General features: G+C 47.3%; 1 protein-coding gene across 1 annotated transcript in view; it reads left to right on the top strand.

Annotated features, from left to right (window-relative positions):
- The window catches only part of LOC142768269 (uncharacterized), a 43,015-nt gene that overhangs the window by 2,453 nt on the left and 12,600 nt on the right, over positions 1-27,962 (top strand). Inside the window, exons 2-4 of the mRNA XM_075870223.1 lie at positions 1,517-1,590; positions 4,286-4,491; positions 6,817-6,937. Coding sequence (XP_075726338.1) covers positions 1,517-1,590; positions 4,286-4,491; positions 6,817-6,937 — 401 coding nt within the window. The remainder of the gene's footprint in view (positions 1-1,516; positions 1,591-4,285; positions 4,492-6,816; positions 6,938-27,962) is intronic.

A 27,962-nucleotide genomic window follows, 5' to 3' on the forward strand; every position in this document is an offset into this window, starting at 1 on the left:
AAATGGAGAGGACGCATTTTGCACCCGCATTAGATTTTCTCTGCGGACGTCTATGACAGCTACAACAGTGCATCGGCGACACTATCAGCGCATATTTAGCCTGAGTAATTATGTATAATACACCATCTAATTGGGAGAACAAAATTTTCCGAACCGTCTGAAGCAGCGTTGAGCTTTCATGGGAAGCTTGCCGCAATCTCACTGAGACCCCCAGCGGTTCCGATCGCGATCTCTCGTCGATTCAACGTTCCGGCTGGTTCGCGCCTGCCGAACGTGTCAAGCGTTTTCATAGGCTGACACTGAAGACTCCACCGCAATACGGCGATAGAGAACCACGAGGTTGAGGCGCTATAATATGCTGAGCGGCTGATTTTCGGCTTTTGCACATTCAATACATCGAGTTAGCTACGCGAGAGGGTGCGACCAGTGCTGCCCCTGACGTCAACGTCATTTCCGTGTTTTGGATTCCACTGGACTTACATCACGAAGATGCGGTGGCGCTGTGTTGGTAGGCAGAAGACGCTCTGCCTACAGCAGTTTCTGCTACGTTTTCAATGGTGCATGTGGTGTTCTCAGTCAAGCAACGAGAAACAAAAACGGTATGTCGACGAGCTGCGTCGCGGTTGGATGTGAGTCGCGTCTCACAACTTAGTTTTGTTTGTTGGCGCACTTCGCAGCCCTCAGCGCTTACGGCGGAACTTACGTGCGGACGTCGCTATATTTTACCCTTAATGTTGACATTGCCCTACTTGTGTTTACAAACATGGAATGGGTCTAAAAGCGAGTTTGGTGCATGGTGTCTCGGAAAGCTACACCTAAAGCGAGTTTGGTGCGAGGTATCCATGTTAAAGTACATGTCTGTCACCGTTTGTGCAGTTTCATCTAGATTTGAGCCAGTTGGTGATAAAACATATCCAAATAAATAGAGTGGACAAATAAGACAGGGGAGAACATGGAACCCATCATGTGATTTGCGTTCTTTTTTCTCGTGCAACTTACACCGCCCAAACCTTCAGATTGTGCTCAGCGACACACGTCAGTGGAAGGTTTGACACCAGGCAATTCGTATAGTCAGTAGCTCACGCTGCACTGCTGATAAACTCAAACTTAAATCAGCTTCTCGATCAAAATAATCATCTGTAAGCTTCAATCATGACACATCTTCATTGCATTCAAATAAAAACAACGTGCACATCAATAAAGCTATTGTAATTGAATCGATGGTAGGAGCATATCAAGATAAATAGCAAATTTCATCAGCTGGCTCATTACGAAAACGTGCCGTTATAACTTACCGTATCGCGCATAAACAACAAAAATAGTGGTCCAAAACTAACAGGTTTGGCAGCGCCCACGTTTATTAGCACCTCTTAACTAAGCATATAATGTCATTGCATCAGCGAACAGTTTTGAGCTGCATTAAACGTCATCGCACTACCGACACATGTCGGATAAGGTCAGTGTTGTTGTGCAAGAGCAATGCGAACAACCGCGTACCTTGTTTGTCTGCAAACAGAATTCATCAAAAAGATTGTCGAGGTCAAGGGGGAGGATGGATTGGAAACGGATTACTTCGACTACATGGTCGCCGTAAGTATTTCGCTTAGAATTAAATTTAAAATTTCATGAGAGCATTTAGGAGGAGTCCTGAATAACTTTTCAAAGTAATCATGGAATGACCTCAGTGTCGGTGTTCTTGGTATAACTGTCCGTTCAAGCGCAGGTGTTTTTAATACCTCAAGAATCGAATGCCGCTAAAATATTTCGAGTCTTTAAAGGACTGTTGCAGTTACGAAAATTTATCACATGCTTCAAGCACTTTTTTTTCTCTTCTCCCGACGGACACCCTGCAATCTATCCAGGGAAGGATGGCTCTAAGCAAAAAACTTACATCAGCAGCACGCATCATAACCTTGAGTGAGCGAGGCGGAACGCGATCGCTCTCCCGTATTGCGATTCGTGTGCGCACTAATGTGGCTACTGTGTAATGTTAGCAGACTATGAAGCTCGGCTCTAGCAGGCGGTGGCACTCCGTGGCAAGAAGCCGCGGGGTGCTGTGGCTTTTCGCTACTGGTCAACACCATCCGTCCTGTGGTCAGACTAAGGTCCCTAGATGAAACAAGGTAGCGTCACTCATTGTTCTCGAGCCGTCCTCCTCACTCTCTCGATTACTCCTCTTTTTCTCTGCCATCCGCGTCTGTAATTGGCGCATTACTTGCACGTGATCTTGCAAATGGCTGGTGGTGTTATTTATTATTATGCAAAAGGTTCAAAACGAGTACGCGTGCGCATATGGCTCCAGCCGGATTCTCGTCGGTACCAAAGACAAAATCGTAGCCAGAACATAAACTGAAGAGGAGGAGCGTTTCGGTGTGCGCTAAGTCGACCAAGATTGTTTCGCCATGCTCGTTCAATGCAACATCTGCGTTTTTCAGCAATGCTGCGTTGCCGTAAACAACAGAAAATGGTTTCGCTCTCTTCAACTTACCTCGTGCTTTCCGAGATGAAGCGCACTATGAAGTGCAACTATGAACCATTTCACGCGAATGCTTTCGTGCAACTCCGTCAACGTATGTAGACGCGGATCTGCGAAGCGAGTTCACTTGTCGGTTTTTATTGAAACGCCAGGCGCGCGTCTAATGCGTGTCTAGTGCATGCCTGTTGGTACAAATACGTGTGGGTGTGCACGTATACAGAGCAGCTGTAGGTTGTAATCAACGCACCTTCAGAAACATTTCACTCTTGACCAGTTCCCGCTTGAGCCGAAACGCGCTGCTTCGAGGCACCTCACCAGTAGAACTCTCACTTTTCAGGAAGTTCCCAGCACCGCATCAGAATCACTTGGCATCACGATTGTCCAAATGGGCACATTAAAAAAAAAACGTCATCGCAGTGCTGCTGGAGGAGTGTTCGTACCAGTCTGGTCGTAGTTTTTTTTCTTGCGTGTGCGCAAGCCGGTTGTAATCAATCGTCACAACGTCACGCCCTGTGGCCACTTACAGGATCCAGCAAGAAGCACGTTCACTGTGTCACAGCACGAACAAAACACAATCGGAGAAGTGGACTAGTTAGAACTGGACGAAATACCACGGCCGTGGAACTAAAATGTACTACGCGTGACGCCATGGCTAGTGGTGTAAAGTATAGAACTGCACAACGTTGCCGGTTGAGTAACGCACATCCCGCTTGCTCTTGTGTTGTGCCGTTTATGTTTATAAAGGTAACTGTTTATTCTACGTCTTATTTCGTTCCATTTTGTTTCATTTACATCTATTCACCGTAGCAACAGAACCCAAACATTCGCTTTTGGATGAAAGTTTTAAACCTTCTAGGGGGCGCTTCAGGCAAATAAGCGAGGAGGAAAAGGGAGGGTGTCGCTACCTTGGAAACTTGTTTCATCTAGAGACCTTAGGTCAGACAGCATGCAGACGCCACCCGCGGCTCTCGAGCAAGTGAGCACCGGTCTCTGTAGAGAAATGGTGGGATAGAGATAACGGAAATTGGTCAACTCATCGCTCCCCTTTTAAACTCTTTTTGTGACCAATGAATACAAGGTGTAGGCGAGCTTTTTATAGCTATTTATACTCTCCGCAGCAAATGTTTTTCACCAAGTCAAAGGGTGCCTCATGACTCCTTGGAACGAAAATGGCTACATGTCTTGATATAATGTTGGAAGATCACATTACAAAACATTTAACAGCAGCCCACTACTGTGTGTCGTGATTTTATCTATCTATCTATCTATCTATCTATCTATCTATCTATCTATCTATCTATCTATCTATCTATCTATCTATACATATATATATATATATATATATATATATATATATATATATATATTTATATATATATATATATATATGTATGTGTGTGTGTGTGTGTGTGTGTGTGTGTACCTATCTACCTACCTGTCTGTCTGTCGATTTATTTATCTATCTATGTATCTATGTGTCTGTCTATCTATCTATCCATGAACAGGGTCTATGTAACAGCCTCCTCACCATAACCGCAATTCGGTTATGTGCTCAGATTTTGGTGCACGTTAAAGAACCCCAGGTGGTCTAAATTTCCGGAGCCCTCCACTACGGTGTCTCTCACAATCATATGGTGGTTTTGGGACGTTAAACCCCATATATCAATCAATTAATCAATCAATCAATCAATCAATCGGTGTGCCCTGGTGTAATTCACTTCGTATTCACCACTGCCTGGTTGGTACCGCCACCGCAAAAAGGGCGAAACTGAAGAAATACTTCGTCTCAAATCCGACTGACGCACGCAGCTGTTCACGGACGAGCCGTTGCTGGCCTTGATCGTGACCATCGGCGTCGGCTTCTTCCTGGGCTCGGTGTTCTGCGGCCTGTTCTTTGTGCTAATGCGCATGGTGGGGGCGTTCGGCGGCCGCAAGGTGCAGAACATCACCGGCTACTACATGCTCGCGCTGCGCCTGCACACGGCCACCATGACGCTGCTCACTGGCCTCAACATGTGAGCATACGCGCGTCGTGTTTCATTTAGAAGACGACAGTCCTTCTTAGAATGCGCAAAAATTTTGGTCTGTCTGTCCTTCTGTCTGTTGGTGCGTCTCTCCAACGATTAAATTATCCGGTGAAGATTTGAACCCATGCTCGATACCCACCCATCTCAATTTGGTAGCTGCATTCATGCTTCTGAATGTTGTCCATCAAACTATCTCGGTATACTACGCGAAAGAAAACACGGACGGGAAAAAGAAAGCACAAGCGCAGACTATCAACTGAAGGTTCATTTATCTCGCACTGGATTTATTAATGCAACCAGACAAAAAAAGCTAAGTTAGCCTTTGAACAAGCGACAAACTTTATACACCCGAAGCATGAGGCAAAGGATCTGATTCATTTCACACATGCGCCATTTGGCAGGTCTTTGTCTAGGAGGGCAACCGATGGTTTGCTCGCGCAGTTTTTGGGTTTCTTAGATCATGTATCAATAACTGGCCCATCACCAACTGGATGCTTCGATCACGTATCACCAGCTGGCCCAATCGTCCACTTTGATTGGTCAATCATAAAGCATACATTATGCATATTTGAGGCGCAACAACATTATGCAGTTATTAGGTAGTGTGTTTCTCTTTTATTTACAAAATTCATAGATACACAATTCTAAAAGACCGTATTATTTATAAGCTGTTCTGACGCTATGCACAAAAAGCGGGTGTTTCTACGCTTCGCTAGAACGACACGGTGCTGCCACCTACCAGTAGCTCTCCGTACAAAAAAAAAAAAGCTTCAGTTTTTTCCCATAACTGCCAGATGACGCCATATCTCACGCAGTACTCGCCGGTCTTCTCGCACAGAACGCCAAATATCCGTTTTATTCCCCCTCTCTAGACATAGGACTATAATTCTACGTCATTCGCAGAGAAGCACGTAGACATGGAGTTCTTTTTTTTTAATTTTGCCACCTTATAGGCACCACAGTGGAGCTCTTATATTCCATGCGGTCATCGATTAGAAGTATTAGCGAATATGTACTGAATGTTGCCCTAAAGATCCCACCAAGTGGCTTCTACACAATGGCATGGATTGGCAACCACAGTCAGGAGCTGACTCACGCAGACGTACTGTGAGGCTCAGATCAAACCGTGAGTCTCAGACTGAATCCGTGCGAGGAATACGGATTTCGGTGACATGGAGTCAAAGTGTGTCGGGCTGAGGAACCTTTGGTGAACCTGACTGCGAGTAAAGCCTAAGCATAATATGTATTTTGAGTGAGCTTCGCTTTTGTTGCCTACCTATGCAGGAGTGACAAGAATCTGCGTTGGAGCGAGTTGGTACATGCAATCACGTCGAAGGCACACTGATGCAGCATTACACAAAGTATGAACGAGCCCGAACTAGCACTGACTCGCGACTAACTGTAAGGAGGCACATATTTCCGCTATCACCAACACCAATATGCCGCCTCCATGCATCGATGAAGACATTTTCGCGCACGTAGAAACATTTGAAAATTACACCTGTCCATTCTTAAGCTATTATATGAAGCTCACTACAAGTGGAAGTTTACTGTCATGCAGAGCTATTGAAAGCATTTTCGCACGCCCAGCTTGCTTTTATGTAGTTTTTTTTACCCATCGGTGCACAAAAAATGGTGCGTTCTCAATTCTAAGGCCTTATTTCAAATCTGGTATTAGCCAGAAAATCGACTAAAAAAGTGCCTCGCGAAATAACTGGCAAAATTTGTTTCGACCTTAGCAAATACGTGCATGGGAAGTTGTCAAAAAAGTCTAGCGAATTTACCCTCATGTTTGACGGAGCTCACAATCCCGCAAGCGTAGTTAGCTGTAGTTAGGGGAGGTTCCGCTCAGGCAAGTGAAGCGCAGCAGCCGTTCACCTCAGCGACTAAAAAGTAAATCCAGCTCTCCCTTTTGACAATGTTCTCAGCAGGCAGGACCAACGGGCCTCCGACTCATGAGGTCAGTCTAAAGCAAACGCCCATTGCTGCAAGGCTTACGGGCATCCGCCTTTGAGGAGGAAATGCCGCTGACTTCTGAGTTATAACCGACACTAGCTTGACTCACGTGTGCGGTTTATTTATCAAACACAGCGTCATTTCCTCGTCGTCATACGCTTTTGTAGTGGGACATGTTGGCCGACATCAACCAAATTCAGCTTGTGATGCCTTACTAACCCGCAAATAACCAGCACTAACCAGCATATGGTAGGCCACATGCCTTACTAAAACGCAAGTTGCCTTCATCAACTCAGTCAAACAAAAAGTACAGCGAGTTAATTGTCAAACCTTTTCTTCTCCACTCGTTGAACGCAGCTTGTCCCTGGCCTGGCTCTACGGCAGCTCGGATCGGCTGCAGGTGGCGCACGAGAACAGCGTCCGCGTGATGCACGAAGGTCACAATTTCATGAAATCCAGTATACTCAACGGCGTGGGCGTAAGTGCATACCGCTAGATGCATGTGCTTAAACGCAATACGAGTGCCATACGACGGAACCTCGAACGCACCTGTCAGAACAGCCCAGCAACTGGTGGAACGGACGTCAGAGCGAACTCATCCATAGATTGCCCAGGCCGAGACTGTAATGATGATCTTTGTTGACATGCCCATAGGCAGCCGGCAATGCAGTTTAAGAGATCTGATGGTAGCGCCAGAACACACAACCTAGCGGTTAGGCGCAGCAAAACGGAGTCTTCCAATGCGTAGCCTAGCGAGTAGACACAGCAAAACCGAACTTGCACGTGCATATAATTTTATTTTTTAGTTGTGGGCAAGCGGTCACGGCTGATTATGTAAGCGCCCTGGAAGCGTTCTTTGGAAACAGGCTAAAAAGGGCACTGACACTTTAGCGTGTCACTGTGTTCAGCGAGCGTTCCATTTTCTTAGTATCCCTGGCGGTCAGTACCAACAATGCTGAGGTGGCCCAAAGTAAGGCCCCTGTATATACAGCAAGTAAGGCCCCTGTATTTACAAAATAAGGCCCCTGTATTTACAAAATAAGGCCCCTGTATTTACAGGGGCCTTAGCCCTGTATATACAGGGGCCTTTACAGGGGCCTGTATTTAAAGGGGCCTTAGCTGTATTTACAGGGGCTAAGGCCCGTGTAAATACAGGGGCCTTATCCCAAAGAGGTTCGTCGCGCCCTCTGGTCCACTGTCGGGTGCCTATACGCGTGTACAAGCGATGGAGGCATGGCGGTGTTTGCCTCCTTAGTCACCTAAGGAGTCACCTAAGGAGGGGGGAGGGCAACATTTCAGCCCTGTACACTGATATAATAGGAAGGGGCGCTGCAACTCGGCAGAGGGGGGCAAATATAGCTTTATACATTGACAAATAGAGTGGGCGGGAACACTGAGATGAACCGTCCCTGTAGGGGAACTGTGCACACACATATGGACGTGCCCTTTGAAATGGGTCGGCTACCGATAGTGACCAAGCCTGTTGTGATCAGACATGTGTTCCTCTGGCACAGTCTACCACCCTGCCTACATTTTTTCAAGAGTCATAAACGACGCCAAGAGTGCCAATGCACGGCTCCCGCGTCTGTGCTGTAGTCAAACGCATGTTTTTCGGACATAAATCTCTCTCGGATAAAGTACTGTGAGAACGCGCAGGCCTTTACGAGGAACGCCATTAGCGCTGAGAGAAACGCACTTGACAAGACTTTACTTCCGTTTTTACTATCACTTGCGGTTCCCATGCTTTGTCTCTTATTTATCATGCCCCGCTTTTGGTTCCTTTTCTTGCATCAACGTTTCACAAAAGTATTGAAAAAGACAACTTAATAGGCAAAAATTGTGCAAAAAGTGAGCAACGAGACAAATAGGGCACATAAAAAACTAGTAATGGCACGCGCATGGATATATCATTGTATATGTGTGTTGTTCTAAGAGTGATGTTCCAGACAACATGCGAAGACAGACGTCGGGGTCTGTCAGTTCTAGTTGACGCTATGCGGTGAGTGATGCTAACACGACATTGCTTTTGTACGAATTTATTGCCTTTTGCTACTATCTAGAACTAGAAATAACTTTGTCCGTACCTTTTGTCAACCACTACTCTACGTCATTACGCTAACCCCAGATGTAAGTGGTAGTACGCTTATATCCCTCCCGACCGAGGACCACTATCTACTACTATATCTGCTTACTAGAAATTTAGTTCCTACTCCAAAACACCAAAGAAATACGATCGAGCCTTAACCCTTTCCGACGCCATCTATAGAGAACGCTCTGTAAATGTGTCAAATCAATACAACGTTAATTCAATATTTGATTGCTTTAGGAGTAACATGAGAATTGTTAAATTAATGTGTGTTGCAGTAACTCCTCACAATTAGGTTGTACTTAAATATCTCCTTACTCGGAATTCATTCTTGGTTATGTCTAATTCGCACAAAAAAATCTGCTATCGAATTGGCTTACAAGAAGTGGCACGTCGCACGACTGGCCGAACGTGGTTATGCCTTCAGAAACGTGATCGTATGTATCACTATGCACTGAAAATTAAAATTAAATAAAGACAAATTATCTATCTATCTATCTATCTATCTATCTATCTATCTATCTATCTATCTATCTATGTGTCTATCTATTTATCTATCGATCTATCTATCTAGCCGCCTACGACTTTCAGCTCTCCGGGCCGTTTGGATAATGGTATTCGCACCTCAAACTTTGTATGCCTTGGACGTCTACAGATGTGTTTAGAAAAAGCGGTGAACGATATAGAGTAGTTGGTACTCTGCTATGGGAGTGCACTAGGCTTTCTAGTGGGTCTCCTAAGTGATGAGGCCTTGTTGACATAAAAATCTGTACACAACGATGCGTTTTAGAAAAAAATGTTAACGATTTCGAGTACTTCGTACTCAACTATGGGAGAGCACTGAGCCGTCCCGCTAAAACGGACTTTACTACGGGAGAGCAGTGAGCCGTGCAACATGGATGAAATATAGAAGCCGCGCTTTTGTAAAGAGAGAAACTTTATTCTTTTTTCGTGTTCCACACTCTATCACTGGTTTCTACATTCATGTACACAAGTATAAACCTTGTTACGACGCAGATACTTTAGTCCCCTGTGTTGCGGTGCTGTTAAAGCTCGCCGATATAAATAACTGTTTGGCTATTTGCGTTAAGCGCGGCTGCTTCCGTGTTGTCTACCTCAATTTTGAGCTTATAGAAGCACGAGCCATTATTCCCTTCTTCAATGTTGTGACGAGTTTTCCGGAATATGAAACATCGAATTTATCCGGACGAAGGCTCCTAGATAGGGACCATGGGGGCTTTAAAAAAATCACAGCATGTCCACGGAGTGAATGATGATGAGTGGGGCGAAGCGTCCGTCCGTGCTCCCTTCCACGCGACCGTCAGTCCATGAATCCGTCCACGCAACCATGCATTCGTGCGACCATCCGCACGTCCGTCCGTATGTCTGTCCATCCGTCCATTCATCCGTCCGTCCGTCTGTCTGTCCGCCCGTTGATGTAGTGAACACTCCAAGTACCGCCATCTCGCATCTTTTCATCATATATTTATCATATACAATTACCGCCATCCAGCGGATATTCTAAGAACTAAACGAGAAGTGGCTACTACTACAAACACGAGACGAACAGCCCACGGCGTAAGCAGCTTCGCTCCTAAAAATGCTTCAGTCGAAATTATCTATCAACAGTGAAAGCATGTGCTCGAAACGATGGCGGCGGCTGCCGCAATTTTATGGTCGCGGACAACTTTTTCTCGGCAATGCATCGGAGGCTACCGAGCCGAATTGGACGCATCCTACCGCTAATTATTGTAGTCCCACAACTGTCCCCTTATTTTGCCATAGGCATGAAATATACTGCCTTCATTTCTTGCTTGCATCTTTTTGACACAGGACGCAGCTCAAAGCAGTAAGATATTTGCATTTGCTTTATTTTCTCGTTGTCGCTTCGAGTTTCTGAACGCGTGAGAAAGCCGCGCCTTTCAAGTGTACCTCGTACGCCAAGCAGCATCTGCGTCGATATGAAACGCTGTTGGTCACGCACAGCCATCATTTTCCGCAGTTGTACGGAACGCGTGTCATTCTGGACTACTTCACGTAGTGGTGCATGTGCAGAAGCTCCGCCCCTGTAGTTTTCACTTCATTGCCAATAAAAGTTGTCTGCGAGTATAGTAGAGAGAAGAAAAACCATCGGCGTGCGGCCATGGAAAGTGAGCGCTCTTTCCGCACTGCCGACGAGTGCCATGTGGCAACTTTTACGGGTCAGATACTACTCTAGGTGAGCGTCTGTGTTGCTGGTTCTCCCTAATAATTTACTCGAGGTATTGTAAATTTTATTGGAGGTCAAGTCATAAATAGTCATCTTGATATACACTTTTGACGGGACCAACAGCTTTACCATTAACGTAGCATTCTCACTACCAGATCAAAGCCACTTGGCCTCTAAGAGGGCACCACCAAAAATGAGCATGTTTACGGATACTTCGCAGTCCAAAAGCTGACTTGGCGACGGCAAGCGATAGAGATGAACACATCAGTTCATGACTTGCACCAGCGGATGCTAAACAAGGGTGAATATCTGAACCTTGCATATTGCGTGGCATTTGTATCCCGAACTAAGTTTTCACGCGTAAGCATGGGTCTTGCTTACACAACATAGCTTTGAGAGTCCTGAACTGCACTGGACAGACAAAGTACGGAGTGATCAAGAGAATAGGGGGTATTCGAAGCGCGCAGGCTCTATTTTAAATAGTGAAAGACAAACAGCGCGAAAAACGAGAGACCAGACGAAGAAGCGCTTTCTGTGTGTACTTCTTCGTCTGGTCTCACGTTTATCACTCTGTTTGTTTTTTCACTATGTCGTACCGACACGCCCAAGCAACCACTTTAGCTGCACCCATTCGAAAGCTTCCTAGTGTCTAGGGCTTAACGTCCGAAAACCACGATATGATTACGAAAGAGGCTGCGTAGTGGAGGGCTCCGGAAATGTTTACCACCTGTGGTTCTTTAAGCACCACCTAATCCAATCACACGGGAGAGCGCGGAAGTAGCAAAGGCCACAGTTACTTTTCAAGACGGTAGACGATCTGGGCATACTTCAAAGCAGAAATTTTGGCCTGTCTGTCTGTTTGTCTATCTGTCGCTTTACCCAGCCACCCGGCAGAAGTTTAAGCCCTTGCTCAACGCCCAGTCATCGTCATCCGGTGGCTGCGTTCGTATGTGTGAACACTGTCGATGAAAAAGCTATAGGTATACGATTACGCATATATAGGGCACATCATCAATACGTGAGTATCGAGAAGTGTGTGTTTTTAATAGAAAATACATATATACGTAATTATAAAGACCGCAGTCATCCTTACGCTGCGTTGAAAATGCAACGTTATGTAAGAAAAAGCGGGCGTTCTCTATACGCTTTGGGAGACGCAGGGGGCGCCGACCAATGCGGACGCGAGAAGATAGGCTCCCGTTTCTGTTAATGTTTTTGTTAGGATTTTTGTGGTGCCTGTGCTGGAGCTGCATTTCATTCGACGCAGTTTCTTCTGAGGATCACGTTGATACCAGACTTTTTTCGGTGAGTGGTCCTTTTGCCGAATTATTAGAACTTTTCTTGTGGAACGCGCCGCGGCTCGGCTAACCCTACCGGGCTCAGCCTAGCGTCGACGGCGAGGGGCGGGAGAAAAGGGGCAACATGCCCGAAGTAGAGATGGTGGAAGGAGAGGAAATCTCTCACGAAGAAGCCAATCGCCCGGGTTGGACGAAAGCGCTGGGCAGGAACAAGAAAGCTCGTGTAGAAACGCCAGTTTCTGCGGGCAACGCATCACATGTGGGCTCGAAGGGAGGCCGCTGCACGGCAGCCCCGCAAGGTGCAATGAAGCGCCTCGCAGCTGCATCGAGGCTCCCCCGGCTGCCGAGGGACCACATACGAATTATTGTCAGGCCGAGGGACGAACTTGACGTCAGAAAAGTAAGCCAAATTAGGCTCGCACAGGCTATTGCCATGGCGGCTGCTCTTGCCCCGGCAGGGACGGAAGGGGACATCGTTTGCCCAAACATCGCCCAGAACATTCTCGTAGTTTCCACACCGGAGAAGAAGAACGCAAACGCCTACGCCGCGATCCAACAGATTCGGATAAGCGAAGGAATGTACCAAGTGGCGGTATATGTCGCGGCCCCCGATAACACCTGTAAAGGAGTCATACGAGGAGTGGACACTGACATCAGCGAGGCCCAGCTCCAAACGATGATCGTCAACCAGCGAAATCCACAGGCCCTAGAAGCCAAAAGGATCAAGAACACCACCACTGTGGTAGTGCTTTTCGACGGCATGAAGGTACCAAACTATGTCATATGCGGCGTCAGCATGCTGCGCTGCACGCTCTACAAGCGCCAAACCGACGTGTGCTACGCGTGTGGAGGACTTGGTCACAGGGTTGATGTTTGCCCCAACCCCAACAAGAGGGTGTGCAGGGGCTGTGGGCTCGTGTCTCCACCCGACGATCACCAGTGCTCGCCGAAATGTGCCCTTTGCGGAGGCCCACATTCGACGGCGGACAGAACGTGCAAAGAACGCTTTCAAGTTCCTTACGTCGTGCGACGGGGAAGACGACGGCACCGAAAGCGCGTCAAAAAGTCTCAGCAACAGCTGACCGAAGAGGACCGGTCAAGGGATTCCAGCGTGGCAAGTGCTCCCAGGCAGGGGCGTTCCGTCACGCCGGCTGGCCGCCGGCGCGACCACTCCAGGGGCCGCGCTCGCACGAAAGGGCGCTCTTGCTCCCGGGCACGAATCCAGGAAGTACCTACCTGGGCGGATCGAGCCAAGCCGAAGCCAGCGGCGCCGCCACCAGAGGTAACGCAGGTACCATTGCCAGAGCATAAGGAAGACCCCAGGGTAGCTAAGTTGATCCAAGAGAATGCTTGCCTTAAGGCAGAGATTCAACAGCTGAGGGCTGACCTTGAGTCGTTCTGCAAACATTACTCCTCGCAAGGTGAGAGACAACAGATTCCCCCACCAGGGGACGTGCAGGCGCGCTCGGGAAAACGTAGGGCCTCACCCCCCCCCCCCCCCAAGGGGAGTGGGATGCTATGGAGACAGAATCCAACAGCAAGGCTCTGGAAAGCATGCAGCAATCGATTAAACAACTGGCTGATAGCATGACTACCCTACTGAAAAGGGTGTCGTCTCTTGAAGGTACACAGGCAGTGCTAGCTACGGGTAGCTCGCCTCCGAAAGGCCCGAACAGGGCACAGTCGCCTGCAGGTGTGGTAGCAGTCAACCCGACAGGAGATTGGCTGTCTCAGAACAGTAATTATGGCGGACAACACTAATGAACTGGTCGTGTGGCAGTGGAACTGTACCAGCTTCAAAAGGCGCAGGGCTCCACTGCTGCAATTTATTGCTTCTAAGGCGGTCAAACCGCACGTAATAATGTTACAGGAAACTCTCGGTGATGCGCTAACTTTTCCGGGCGATCGAGTCGTCTCGGTGCGCGAGCAAGGGAAGCGCGGTTTGGCAACCTTGGTCGCAAAAAAGGGCTCCTTTCATGAACACAAACTACAGCTTGGCAACAGCAAGGCTGAGGTCATTATCCTCGAAATAATCCCCAACAGCTGGCTCAAGAACAGCGTATTCCTCATGAATGTGTACAGCTCGCCGTCGGACAAGCGGCAGGGGTTCGCTTCGATCATGGCAAAAGCGGTGGCTCTGGCCAGGGGGGCCCCCATCGTGGTAGCGGGAGACTTTAATGCTCCGCACGACGCTTGGCGATACGCCAGGCAGTCCCCCAAAGGCAACAACCTCCTAAAGGCCGTATCTAGCTGTTCTCTTAAATTGATTACGGACCTGCAATACCCGACAAGAATTGGCACATCGGTGGTCCGAGACACAACTCCAGACTTGGCGTTCGTCAAGAACGTCGCCGGAACAGGGTGGCAAAATTTGCAAAAGAATCTAGGTAGCGACCACTTCCTAGTGGCTATTACCCTAGCAGTCAATGCAGCTCCCCCCAGGGAATTTAAAGTAACGGACTGGGATGCCTTTCGTAAATTGCGGAAGGAGGACCAGGATGAATACGACAGCTTAGACAGCCTCTTTGCAAGGCTTAAGGAGGATGCTAATGCTGCGACCAAGGTTGTCAAAACGAACCTGAGGGTTGATCGGATGGATGCACGCCTCGCGCATCTTTTAGAGGCTAAGAATTCCATCCTGTCCCGGTGGAGGACGCAAAGGCTCAATCGCCGACTTCGAAAGAAAATTGCGCAACTCAATCGCGAGATCGAAGCCTACTCTATTGAACTCTCCAAACAGCAGTGGAATGAAGTATGTTCTTCGGTTGACGGACAGATGAGAGTGGGGGCCAAATGGAACCTCCTCAAACAATTACTTGATGAGTCACAGTCGAAGGGAAATCAGCGATTGGCTATTGAAAGAATCGTTCACAACCAAAAAGCAAAGGGAGTGTCCGAAAAGGACCTCCTGAAGAGGTTAGCAGACAGCTATCTTCCGCTGGGCCCTTCCGGCGGTGCGGACTATCCGCATTACAGGGGTGGAATGGTGGCGGAGCTGGACGCACCTTTCACTGAACCAGAAATCTGGAAGGTCCTCCACGAGCTCAACGGGCGCTCTGCACCGGGCCCGGATGGAATCTCAAATAAGCTCTTACGTAACTTGGATGGCAAATCCATCGAGAAGCTTATCGAGGAAGTCAACAAAATCTGGGAGACTGGGCACGTCCCCGAATCCTGGAAGACAGCTTCGGTAGCGCTCATCCCAAAGCCAGGCAAACCTCTGGCTTTGGAGAACATGCGACCCATCTCGCTTACGTCCTGCGTAGGCAAGGTGGCCGAACATGCGATTCACCATCGGATATCCGAGTTCATAGAAAGCAGAGAGCTATTTCCACAGAATATGGTAGGATTCAGACCTGCACTATCCACACAGGACGTGATGCTCCTTATCAAAAGACAAATTATTGACAACAACACCAGGGATACTAGAGGCATACTAGCTCTAGACCTAGCCAAAGCTTTTGATATTATCTCGCACAAGTTTGTGCTTGAGGCAATTTCGGTTATGGGTGTAGGACAACGGTTCCGCGCATACGTTAGGTCTTTTCTCAGGGATCGCAGGGCTACCATTAGGATCGGTCAAATGCAATCCACGGAATTTACCTTGGGAGCGAGAGGCACCCCACAGGGGGCATTTATCTCTCCTCTACTCTTCAATATTGCCATGAAGGGCCTCTCGGAGCGACTCGCTACGGTACGCGGGGTTAACCATGCTCTCTACGCGGACGATATCACCGTGTGGTGCATGGGAGGGTCCGACGCCGGGGTAGAGCAGGCGCTTCAAGAGGTATTAGACATCACGGAGAGCTTTCTAGTCGGTTCGGGCCTGAGCCTGTCATCGGCAAAGCCTAAGTTACTACTATACAGACCCACCCGACAAGGACTGAGGAACCTCACTCCTTTAGAACAGATTCCCATAGCTTTATACACACGGGATGGGGAGAAAATACCCAGGGTGGACTCCATCAGGGTCCTCGAACTCCTGCTAGAGTCCAAGGGGGGCAACTCACGAACTATAGCCCGCATCACCTCCAAGACGGAGAACATGCTTAGGCTCATACTCAGGGTCTCGAACCGCAGGGGTGGACTGAGCGAGAGCAATCTCCTTCGGCTCTATCATGCATTTCTCATGAGCCACATTAGAGAGTTTTAGTACTGCGTACGCTGCGTACGTGGCGGCGTTGCGTACGTAAGGACGCCACGTTCTGCGTAGTGCGCATGCGCAGACCGCAACGCACACGTATCGCATTACGTACGCAGCCGCTACGTACGCACGCATGAGATGCGTGCGTGCGTACGTATGAGCTGATCACGCCGCTCTCGAACAAGTTCGCGACAGCGTGAGACTTCGTTTTGCAAAATGGCAGCATCGAAGGCAAGCACCGACCGGCTCGGTGGCTTAAAATATGGCCATAATCTGGCTATAACACTTGGATTGGCTCACATTGGCTGTCAACAACACGTGCTTCTATTTTGATCTACCAGATGACGCAACACGCTTCACGCTCGTTACGTACGCTGGTACTACGGCGTACTAAAAGCCGATTAGTGGCAAACGACGCCACGTAACGCAAGGCGCTTGCGTGATGCGTACGTAGCACCATTCCGCAGTACTAAAACTCTCTATTATTATGTCGCTTCGGCGTTGCGCTGGTCCAAAAGAGAAGAGGCAAGAATTGATACACTAATGCGCAAAAGCATAAAGCGAGTGCTAGACTTGCCTATACACACTAGCACCGAGAAGCTCCTACAATTGGGCATGCATAACTCCCTCTCGGTGTTGATCGAGGCCCAGCAGATGGCTCAGGTTGTGCGACTATCGTCCTCGAGGGCTGGTAGGCGCATCCTGGAATCCATAGGCTGCAGTCCTACGGCGACTAACCAGCGTAATGTAACACTACCACCCTCGATCAGAGGCACGTTTTCAGTAGCTCCACTTCCAAGAAATGTCCACCCACTATAAAATGTAGGGCGCCGCATAGCTCGGGCCCGTTCCTTATTAAAATCAGTTGCAAACAGACCGCATCTCGCGACCTTTGTCGATGCAGCCCAGTACGGGCGTTCGGATCGCTTTGCAGTAGTCTCCGTCGATCATAGTGGCACACTCCTATGCTCTGCCTCGGTTAGAAAGGTTTCGGCAATGATGGCTGAGCAAATCGCCATCGCCATAGCAATGAAGGACCCATCGCGTCCTAATGTCTTTACAGATTCGCGTTCCGCAACTAGGGCTTTCGCCTCGGGCTCGATCTCGCGTGAGGCAGCGGCCATCCTCGGCTGTGAGGGGGCTGCCGGGTTTCACACCATAACATGGTTCCCGGCCCACATGGGGGCGAACGTACATCCTGATGTCCCCAACACCAATGAGTTTGCCCATGACCATGCTCGAGGTATCGCTCACCGCGGCGGTCCCGGCGGATTCGCAGGCGGGGACGCCGGAAGATACAGGGACTCGCTACTCACTTTCCACGAGATCATGACTCATTATCATCTATCTCGGAGGGCTTTTCCACTTCCTCATCCTAAACTTACGCGACCGCAATCATCGGCCTACAGGATGCTCCAAACGGGGTCTTTCCCTTCGCGAGGCAGGTTCAGTCATTTTTCGCCCAACATCGAGCCGCATTGTCCGGACTGCGGAGAGGCGTATTGCTCATTACCTCATATGCTCTGGCAATGTCCTTCGTTACGTGACGCAGAGTTCAACAAAGAAGAGAACTGGGAGGAAGCCCTTAACAGCGGCGACCTCTTGGTTCAACTTCGGGCTGTCCAGAGGGCCTGCGAGAGGGCGGAGGGCCACGGTCTTCCGGTCCCTACGTTGGAGCGGCCCGCGACTGCTACGGATTCCCCCTAAACGGGGCCGTTACAACGCAGATCCTCAGGACCTGAATAAAGTACTTTGTCTGTCTGTCTGTCTGTCTGTCTGTCTGTCTGTCTGTCTGTCTGTCTGTCTGTCTGTCTGTCTGTCTGTCTATACGCTTTGCTAAAATGACACGTTTATGCTACCTCCTGCCGGTTCTGCGTTTGATAAAAGCTTTCGTTTCTCGACATTACTACCAGAGCGCGTGCATACCTAACGCCACATCTGGAAGACAATGAAATATATAAAAACAAAGATTACAGAACAGTTCAAATACCAAGAAAGCGCTGCATGCACCGTACCAGATGAAGATGGACCAATCAGCACATTGGCTCCACTGGGAGAACGATAAAGGGAAGGAGCAGAGAAAAAGGTTCCTAATAACGCATCAACAGGCCTTGACCACCTCTCAATTATGATAATAAATAAATTAGGATCAAGCTCTAAGCAAACATTAAAAGAGGCAGCGAGCAAAGCAACAGTGGATGGTGAAGCTCCACTGGGTGGAAGGTAAGCATGATGAGCATGATCTATAAAGGAAAGGGGGACAAAGCTGATATAAACAACTACCGCCCTATAACAATGACATCAGTAGTTTACAGGCTGCTGATGCAGATATTAAAGGGAAGATTACAGACTTGGGTGGAGAATGAGAGGGTGCTGGGAGATTACAAAATAATTTCCGTAAACGAATAAGGTCGCAGGACAAGCTGTTTTCATTGATGCAGTGTATTGAAACAGCGGAAAAAGAACACAAGCCCCAGTGGCTGGTATTTCTAGATATCAAGGGAGATTACGAAAGTGTGATTCAAGAAGACTTGTGGGGAATACTGGACACACTAGATGTGTAAGATGGAATAACTAATCTTCTAAATGATATCTATATAAAAGTAACAAGGTAGTTATCAAATAAGCAGAACAAGTATCTTAACATATGGAAACACAACGTGGGCTTCAAAAGGGATGTCTCTTGTCACCTTTGTTACTTGTGCTGTATCTACAGGGACTAGACGCCAAATTAGAGGGGAGTCAAGTCGGCTTCAGCCTTTTTTTTGCCAAGCGCGGAAAACACGTTGAACAGTCATTGCCAGCATTGATGTATGCGGATGATATAGTATTATTAGCCGACAAGGAGATCTGCAGAGATTGATAGACATCTGCGGTAATGAAGGAGATAAGTTCAATTTGAAGTTCAGCGAGGAAATTTGGCAATCATGATTTTTAATCATAACGAAGGCAGTGAGCATAAGATACAGAAAGCCCCGCTAGAAATAGTGAATAAATACAAATATTTTGGCGTATAGATAAATGACGGGGCTAAATACCTAAGGGAGCACGAAAGATACGTAATGACTAAGGGTAACAGGAATGCTGCTGTAATGAAAAATAGGGCACTGTGGAATTACAATATGTATGACGTTGTGAGAGGGATTTGGAAAAGTGTCATGGTCCCGGGTTTGACGTTCGGCAATGCGTTCTTGTGTATAAAATCAGAGTTTCAAGCAAGATCGGAAATTAAACAACGTGGCATAGGTAAACTTGTTTTGGGAGCACACGGGACTACCCCAAATCAGGGGGTGCAGGGTGACATTGGATGGACATCGTCTGAGTGCAGGGAAGCTAGCATCAAGATATACTTTGAAGAGCGTTGGCAAAAGTGGGAGAGGAGCATTGGGCCAGGAAGTTTTCAGCTACTTGTACATGATAAATGTTGCTCAAGATTCAGCGTTCGTACTTGTGCGATTGTCAATTAAAAACCAATTATTGCGCGTATCTGAGGCACCATGACAACACGTATATATTCTGTATGTGCGTCTTTTACTAGAAAAGGCATACATAAGTAATTCTAAGGACCGTAGTGTTTACCACGCTGCGCTGGCCATGCAACGCTTGCACGAAAAGGCAACACTTTGCTAAGACGACACGGTGGTGGCACCTACCCGTCGCCTTGCGTTCTTCACCTTCTCACCTTTGAGACGGGTGAGCACGCCTGTCTCAGAGCCGCGCGCTTCGTTTTCCAAGATAACTGCCAGATAGCACTCATGTCTCACAAGTGACGTGACTTGTAGCGCTCGTTCACCTCCGCTGCACGCTCGAGGCACTCTAACGCAGTGCCTTCAGAATACCATTCACCAATTTTCTTGCGCAGAATAACAAATAAACGTTTTCTTTTCAATCTCTCCAGATGCAAGACTATCGTCTCACGATGACATTAACAGAGTAACACGCAGATACGGGGCCAATGTTTTTGTTATTGTGTTTTTTAAAACGTTTTAAGCTTTTTCAACGTTTCGCTTCTGAAGTGACTGGGTGAGGGTTAAGCCGCGTGTTCTGACCACAGCTCCAACTGTCTTGAATAGCGTGTCAACTTTTTCACTGATGTAGTACCCCCTAATTTGGTATGTAGAGTTTAAATTTGTTATTAACATACTTTTTAGGGCTGGCCAAGAAGTGCCCTCAAGCTGCACTCAAACGGATGTGTGACGTAAGCGTGACCAGAGCGTGGTGCGGGCATTGCCATGGTTACGCAGAACTTTTGGATTTATTTGCGGTGTTTTGTAATTAACTCGTTCGAAAGTTGGACGCATGATTTCATTCCAATTTAATTGCTTAAATTTGCACGAAGGCTACGCACGCCGTCTCTCTCTTGTTGCGACTGGTTCGCCCTGTATTCGCTACAATTATATATGTTGTACCCACCCCCTCTGTAATGCCCTACGGGCCCTGAGGGTATTCTAATAAATAAATAAATAAAATTGAAACCATCACAAACTTTCGTTATTACGCGCTGGCACTCAGGGACGCTGCTGGTGAATGCGTATACCCTTTCTCAGTGCTCAAGTGGTGTAGTGGGTGGTGTGACCCACTAAGCACTATCGTGATAAAGCGGGTGATGTGACTGGCAATAAAAGCTTCAGTATAATATGGGGATCATAAATGGTACTGTGCTCCACGGGGCTATATGTAATTAGCAATTTTTATTACTAGGAATGCCACTCATATATAGAGTGTCAAGGTTCCGGCGAAAGATGAAGAAAATGGCGACTTTGGGCGACTTTTCAGTTCTCGCTTGGGGAATTTCGCTTCAAAGTTAGTGGCAACCATGTACCTAGAACATACGATGCGTGGTGCAGTGTTACCGCCCTTTGGCTTTATACGGAACCTCACGGCAACGCTGACGGTTACAATTCAACTGCAGTGTCCGTGCAATCGCTATAGTAATAATAGCATGCAAAACGATTCATTGAGCAGTTATGTCAAATCAACATTGCGCTTGAGTCGTGGAGCCCGACGGGCGGCGTATAAACACGTTATTAGGACAGTTTCGTGAAAAGTTATGAAAACTTCTAAAGGTGTGTATATCCTTACACTTGATGTGTTATTACTCAAGTTTACAGTATAACAATAGAAGATATAACGCAATGGGGCGAAGTTTAGTTGTATATAACACTCACGGTACCCCACTCCTCTAAAAGCATCGCTTGTATACTTTTGTGTGATGAATACAATTAAATTTCATTTTTATTAATGTGCATTGTTTTCTTTTTTGCCTTTTTCAATATTTTGCATTTACAAGTGCTTGTTACTTTTAATCTTTTCGCGCTATTTTGAAACGCGCTTTTTAATTTCACCATACTTGTTTTGGTAGTTTGATGTACATGCAGTGTATACATTAGTGTGCATATTCTGCGAAACTATGATTGTTCCTTATCACCTGAACATTAATTGAGAAAGTAGTACTTCAATACAAATGAATTATGTAATGAAATCAGTAAAAAACTACGGAATAATGTTTGTCATCCTTTTTTCTTTCCTTTTTGCATGATCAGGATTTGAGAAACTCCATTGAAACGGCTCGTGAAGCCAGGAAGCAGATCGCGGACATCGTTAATAACGCACAAAAAGGTACGACTCAGTATTAGCTAAAGCTTTAGAAACATTTTTATCCAACATGCTGCAACGTATATGCGAATATGCGATGAAATTTTACTGACGCCATATTAGTGTAATTCCCTTTAAAAAAGTAATTGAAGTCTGAATTTGAATTTTATTGGTGTGAAATAAATACAAATAGATTGGGAATATTGCACAGCCCCTTAGCAAAAGGCTAGTATGAGGCCATATACAAACATCTAATTGTCGCTTGTACACCAGAGACCTTTAAATACATTCCATTGAAGCAATCTATAATTCCATTGAACAATCTTCTACGGGAGTATCTCTCTTACTGTCTATAAATGCTTTCTTTGATCAGTGCGTCTTTTTATTAAATGTTCAAAACCTACTTTACATAAAGGTCTGATGCATATGAATATGTTGAGTTTAGTTCACTTACTTCATACACTTTTACAGTGAGTAATTGGGCCAATGAAAAAAAAGCTGCATGAAACAGCTCGAAAGTACGCCAATGTCGAAGTGAAAAGACAGAAAGAAACCCAATCCTTGACGCTTTTTCTGTCTCTTCTTTGTTCTGCTCACTTTTAGTTTGCACCATGTTTTTGAAGTAGCAATGCAGCAACTGGCCCCACATAGCGTATTGGTACGTAATCTACGAACGTTCACGGGAATCGATATCGCACAATATGTCTCAGCCGCTAAACTTTGTGTCAGTCCTCGCTTAACCTAAAACACCCTTTTAACAGCGCAAGCCATTATGAACTGGCATCGATAGCCTAATTTGGTGACGTAGTTTTCCGCCACAGCAACCGGCGTCAGTCGCAGCTATCCCGCAAATTTATAAAGAAAGAAAAACATCCTGACGTTTGCACTAAGTCAGCTTGGCGCAGTGAAGCCGAGGCACCACGCTGCTCGTACTCCTCGTGACCCACACGTCTAGCTTCGAGATCCAGGGGTTTCTTCTGTGGGGTACGAAATTTCTTGGGATTCCCCATTGCTATCTCGGCTCGATCGAGTAACGCCAGGCTAGGTACGGTAGAGCGGAGGTTGCACGCGATGTCTTCATCGGTGGGCGTGGCTTAGCTACCGCACATACACGGCTTGACCAAGTGGTGCGGTACACTGACCTCCATTACGTGGTACGGTATGGGGCCATGTCACCTAGAAAAATCCTTTTTTTAGTTCCACAGAAAATGCATTTTCTAGGTGGCGTTTTACGTCGTCGCGATGCTTGCTTTCTCTTTCTTTCTACCTTATGCTCTCTCTCTCTCTCTCTCTCTCTCTGTGTGTGTGTGTGTGTGTGTGTGTGTGTGACGCTGGCTTCAAACTGCCACGGGAGGCTACGCGCTGCGTCTCCATCTGTCGCTATGCTCGACCATGGCCTTCGAGATGACGGGCGCGCTATCTTGGAGGCCATGGCTCGGCGGTCTCCATCGCAAAGACGATGCGTGACGTCACACCAGCTGTGCTCTTTGCGTCCCACGGCTCTAAGCTGCCATAGGACGCTAAGACTGGCATCGGTTGCTATGAGTTTCCTAAATATACACTAGAGAGAACTATGGCGCTTAGTGTCTATGGGAGCTGCAATGCATAGCGCTTCAGCGAGTACGGAAATTATGGTTATGACAGGGATTTGCCTAGTCTTCGTAATTTACATTCGCTCTGGCTTCGCTTGGCTTTAAGAGAGAGAGAAAGAATAAGGATGAAAGAAAGGCAGTAAGGTTAACCATGGCTGAGCCTGGTGCGCTACCTTGCACTGGGGAGGGGGTAAGAGTAATAAAGTTAGAAAGAGAGAAGGAAAGAATTGTCACTCATGCCGTCGATAAAGCGGTAGTTATGTGCTTAACATCAAAGACGGTGAGTAACATCCGTGTCTTAATCAATTGAGCCCATTCGATGCATTACCTTGTATGCGCGGTTCCATGCACCCAAAATCTTGCCGATGGTGAAGCCATTTTGGTGCCGCTTGGGTGCTCAAGGAGCAAACCTCTGAAGGCTTGAGAGAACTGGAGTGATGAAGCTGCTCGAAACCCAATCGAAACAACAATCGGCAAATGTTCGGCTGTCACGCTTCGTCACCTTAATATTTTAGGCTCTTTTAGGCTTAATATTTTAGGCTATTTTAGGCTGAAACTCTATGTTGTGAGCGGCGGTCTCCATTGCGCAGCGCGTGCTACATGAGCTAGGCGGTTGCCAGACGCAGTGAGTTTCTAAGGCAAAAACCTTTGCTGGCTTAGTCGAGCGAGATTCGCGGTGTGTCTCCACTTGGCCCTGAAGCGAAGAACGCACACCACGTGACTAAACCAGCCCCGCCGCCACTGCTAGGATGACTAACGCTGCCCCGCCACTCGTGTCGACGTGAATAATCACGTGCCTTTTACCACGTCAGGTAAGTGGGCGAGGGATTCAGTTTTGCTGCTGTGCCATAGGCACCATGCACCGGAGTTTTACTCTGTGACTGCGGTGCCAGAACGCAAATCGTAAGAATAAGACAGCGATAATGAGGCGGGTTCAGACAAAATGAAACAAATGGAACGCTATGCGCACGCTTCCTTTCCTGTGTGAGTGGGCGTATTGTCGCCGGGATTCTGCGTGCGTGAGTACGTTTTATGCGTGCCCCTAACGGCCACCGTCCGCAAACTTGAGAAGGACCAGTGTAAGCAACACAGCTCCCTCTGTTCGGTGGATGGTGCCTATAATGAATGGGAATATACTAACGCGTTAAAGAGCTCGTGCCGCAGAAAACCCGCCGCCGGCGTCGGCCCCGTTGGTTGTGAGCGAAAAATTGTCTGTGCGTCTGTGACCAAGAAATCAAGTTACCGAGATAGCCGTGAGAGGCCGCTACTTGTCCACGCGAATTCAGTTCGGGCTGTCACGGTGGACGGACGTGTTCTTTGAGCGCTCCAGAATCACGGCGCAGATAAGTGTTTTTGCATGTTTTGAGCTTGTCTTTATAATTATAAGGCAGCGGTTGAAATCTGCGTAGCATTTATTTTATGGTACGGCTTTTTCGGGGGCCAGTAACCAGGTATTTATTAGTTAATGCGGGTGTGTGTTTGAATTTTTTGTTGTTTTTTTTTCTTTTGCCACCCCGTGGGGGAGGTGCGCGTACATTGAACACGCAAGTTTTGTAGTAGAGCTTAGACTTTTTTTTTTCGTAGTACAGGGCTTGAGTTTAGTAATTATCGAGTATAGGGACAATTGGTGTCAGAAAGACATGGTTAAAAGACGGTAAGTGTTCAGGATGTGGAGTGGGTTTGAAAGTGGACCCAAGCAAAGAAGCGGATGGAGAAGAGGCTGACGCAAAGTGTACGCAATGTGAGGTCGAGGAAAAAAATGGAGAAAATGATGGTTGCCCAGAGTGAACTGCTGATGAGAATCGCCGAGCTCGAGACTGAGTTGGCGACAGAGCAAGAGAAAACGAGGGCAATCGGAGAAAGACTTAAGTCCACCGAGGAAGCACTAGCGAAGCTGAACAAAGAAGCGGCCTACGGAGAGAACAGTAGGGAACCGGCAACCAGAACGGTGGAGAAGGAAGAGCAAGCAAGTTTGGAAAAAACAGGTGTAGCCGGTTCAACTGTCCAAGGCCCAGCTTCAGCGAGGTAGTGGTGAGGCTGGGAGGGGCCAAAGCAGCCGGCGTCACAGGTGCAAGCAGCCCCCAGGTGCAGGACGCTCTCGCTGAAGTCACAGCATGTGATAATCGCCGGGGACTCGAATTTAAATTGATGCACAGAAGCCATCAAAGAGAGGGTAAGAGGGGACAAGAGGGTTGCAGTAGGGGCGTTCCCAGGACGCAAGCTTGAAGCAGTCATGAGGCAAGCGAGCACAAAACTCAAAACTACAGCTGATAGACGAAACCTCGTGATGATTTCAGGCGGTTTAAACGCTGTCTTAAATGAAGATACAGCAAGACTAGCAGCCACACTGGCGAAAGGCGTCGATGACATGCGCGCCACCTCTGCTAAGGTACAGGTAGTGATATGCATGATACCGGAGGTACCGGTGCGTGATAGCAACCTGCAAAAAGCGGTTGTCAACGCAAACCAAGAGATATGGCGGATGAGTCGAGAGAAACGCTTTGAGGTGGTGGAAATGAACGGAGAGGTGCATAGGTAGGGTGGTTTTCAACGAGACAGAATTCACTTCAATGGGCGGCTAGGTTATGAGGTGAGTTGGCGACTTTCAGGACGCCCAGTAGCTTTTTTGGGGGGCAAGCGAGCCCTTCGGAGTGCAGGATAGCTAGTAACGAGAAAAAAACCAGGAAGACTCTTCGACAGGTGGTACGGACAGATACGATTCCAAAGTGGCACCAATATCTAAGATAGGTAGAGTCCGGGGCATAAATAGACGTTGCCACGAGCGCCGAGCCAATTCAGACATAGGGTATATTAACATGCAGGGTGGTGGGAACAGGCTGAAGTGGGAAGAGATAGAAGAACAGCTAAGGGAAAAGAGGCCGATAGTATACGGTTTTGTGGAAACACATCTCAGGGACATGGAACAACCTCCGAACAATCCGGACTACGCGTGGGAATATTGTAATAGAACAAAAGGCAGCAGAAAGGGAGGTGGTATTGGGGCATTCATTCATAAAAGTACAGACTGGCAAAGGATCAAGCAGGAGTGCAAGGAACATTTATGGCTAAAAGGGAAAGTGGCAGGTGAAATGACACTCCTTGGTTTCGTGTACTTGTGGACGAAGCAAAGGGCAGAGATGAAAACCAGGCAATGGTAGAGTGTATATCAAAGGACATTCAGGAGTTAGAAAGAGAGTGCGAGATAATTATACTAGGAGACATGAATGCGCACGTAGAAGATATAGATGGGTATACCGACCCGACAGGCAAAATGATCATGGATATGTGTGAAAGGCTTGATTTGATCATTTGCAACAGTACCGAGAAGTGTGAAGGGCAAATAACATGCGAGGTAGGAAGGCTGCAGTCGACGATAGATTATGCACTGATGTCACATAGGATGCATGATAAGCTCAAGGGAATGCACATAGATGAAGGTGGCTCCAGAAGTCTTGGTAGTGATCACAAACGTATCAAGCTAAGTTTTGGAAGAGCAGTGAAAGTGGGAAGGAGACAAGATAAGCAACTGCAGGAGAATTTTTATCCAGAAAGGCAAATTGAAATAGCCACTAAACAAATTGAGAAAGTAATCACGGAGGATAATAAGACAGTGTGGACACACACGAATCTAATTAGACTCTTTGAGCTAGAGCTTTCTAAGACGCGTGACAAGTCACCCCGGAAAAGAAGACACAAACCCAAAAGTTGGTGGGATGAGGAAGTTAAGAGAGTCATAGCAAAACGTCAGGAAGCCTCTAGGGAACACAGACATGCTAAGCAGCGGGGTGAACCGACAGATGATGTTGAAAGAAAATGGGAAACCTTTCTAAGCTGTAGAAGGGATGCATCCCTTCTGATCAATGAAAAGATTAGAAGAAAGCGAGCTCAGTGGCTGGCAGAAGTACATCAAAAAGATAGAAAGGCAGCTGCAAAATTTTGGAACTATCTAAACTCCCTAAGAAAGGAGACGAGTCTAGAGCAGAGTTTTATAACTACAGCCCAAGGTGCTAGGCTAGAAGGGGACGAAGCTATTGAATATATAAGAACAAGGGTGACAGAAAAATTTCAACAAAGACGTACTTTATGCACCACAATAGACAAGGACGAATCAAGTGGTGCAATGGCTCCATTTTCACAACGAGAGTGGGAAAGGACTGAGAAAAGGGTTCCTAGTAGTACATCAACAGGCCCAGATGGCATTCCAATTAGGCTGATAAAGACATTAGGTCCGAGGTCTAAGCAGGCTTTGAGAGAGGCAGTGAGCAAAATAATAATCGATGGTGAAGTTCCCGATGGATGGAAACTTAGCAAAATGAGCATGATCTATAAAGGAAAGGGGGACAAAGCTGACAGAAACAACTATCGTCCTATAACAGTGACATCAGTGGTCTACAGGCTGGCGATGCAGATTATAAAGGAAAGACTGCAGGCGTGGATAAAGGATGAGGAGGTGCTGGGGGAACTGCAGAATGGGTTTCGGAAACACAGGAGGTTGGAAGACAATCTGTTCTCACTGACGCAGTGCATCGAAATAGCAGAAAAGGAACACAGGCCCCTGTGGCTAGCATTTTTGGATATC

The sequence above is a fragment of the Rhipicephalus microplus genome, chromosome 8 (genome assembly GCF_043290135.1).
Source record: "Rhipicephalus microplus isolate Deutch F79 chromosome 8, USDA_Rmic, whole genome shotgun sequence".
In the NCBI taxonomy this organism is placed as follows: domain Eukaryota; kingdom Metazoa; phylum Arthropoda; class Arachnida; order Ixodida; family Ixodidae; genus Rhipicephalus; species Rhipicephalus microplus.